We start from the raw sequence: 853 nt of genomic DNA, 5'->3' as shown, positions 1-853 counted from the left end.
TCATACTAGTTATAAGACCTTGGAAAAAGTATTTAACCTCTCTGGGCTTATGTGCCTTCATTTATAAAATGGGGATGATAATTTACTTTTCATAGGGTTGAGGAATAAAAGAGAATATATGAAAAGTGTTTGCAGTAGTGCCTGGCACTTGGTAGGCAGTTTAAATTTTGCTATCAATATTACTATTATTCCTATAGTTACTGCACAGGAAAAAAATTACATGCATTAAATAGGTATCTTAGAGATTCTCTAGTATAAAAAAGATATTAGCAAACAGCTATATATTTAAAAACACAGTCCTATGACAATCTGACATATCTGTATTAGAGTCCTAAAAATAGTTTGGAAATTGATCTCCAGCATTTTCTGTAAGGAGGCAAACAGTTTTTAAAACCCATGTAGGAATAATCAGAAGCAATTCATTAAAATAAAGCAAATTATTCAATTCCACTAAAGTAAGATTAATTATCTACTATGGGCTCAGCATTATGCAATGTTCTATAGGGTATATATAAGCTCTAGACCCTACTTTCAATAAGCTTCAAATAGTAGAGAACAACAGATATAGAATAGATAATCAAATAAGGCAAAGTACAAATAAATGCCAGTGGGTGGCAAATAACTGGGAAGGAATTCTATAGTACCATTAAAATTTATTAATTCAATCAATAAAAAATTATCTGTGTGTATGTTTAGTGCCTGTAATGCTAGTGATAAGAACTAGTAAGTTCAAAGGACTAGTATATTATATTATAAATTATTGATGAATCAGTTCAGCAAAAACAAAAGAGGGTTATTGCATAATTTCCATGGTAACTTACTGTTGCTATTTTTGTCTCCAGAAAATTTTCCC

General features: G+C 30.2%; 1 protein-coding gene across 1 annotated transcript in view; it reads right to left on the bottom strand.

Moving 5' to 3' along the window:
- The window catches only part of MRPL1 (mitochondrial ribosomal protein L1), a 47374-nt gene that overhangs the window by 12043 nt on the left and 34478 nt on the right, over nucleotides 1–853 (bottom strand). Inside the window, exon 7 of the mRNA XM_019629461.1 lies at nucleotides 822–845. Within this exon, the coding sequence (XP_019485006.1) occupies nucleotides 822–845 (24 nt within the window). The remainder of the gene's footprint in view (nucleotides 1–821; nucleotides 846–853) is intronic.

Source organism: Hipposideros armiger, unplaced genomic scaffold (genome assembly GCF_001890085.2).
Source record: "Hipposideros armiger isolate ML-2016 unplaced genomic scaffold, ASM189008v1 scaffold_857, whole genome shotgun sequence".
Taxonomy (NCBI): Eukaryota; Metazoa; Chordata; class Mammalia; order Chiroptera; family Hipposideridae; genus Hipposideros; species Hipposideros armiger.
This window is presented reverse-complemented; position numbering and strand designations above follow the sequence as displayed.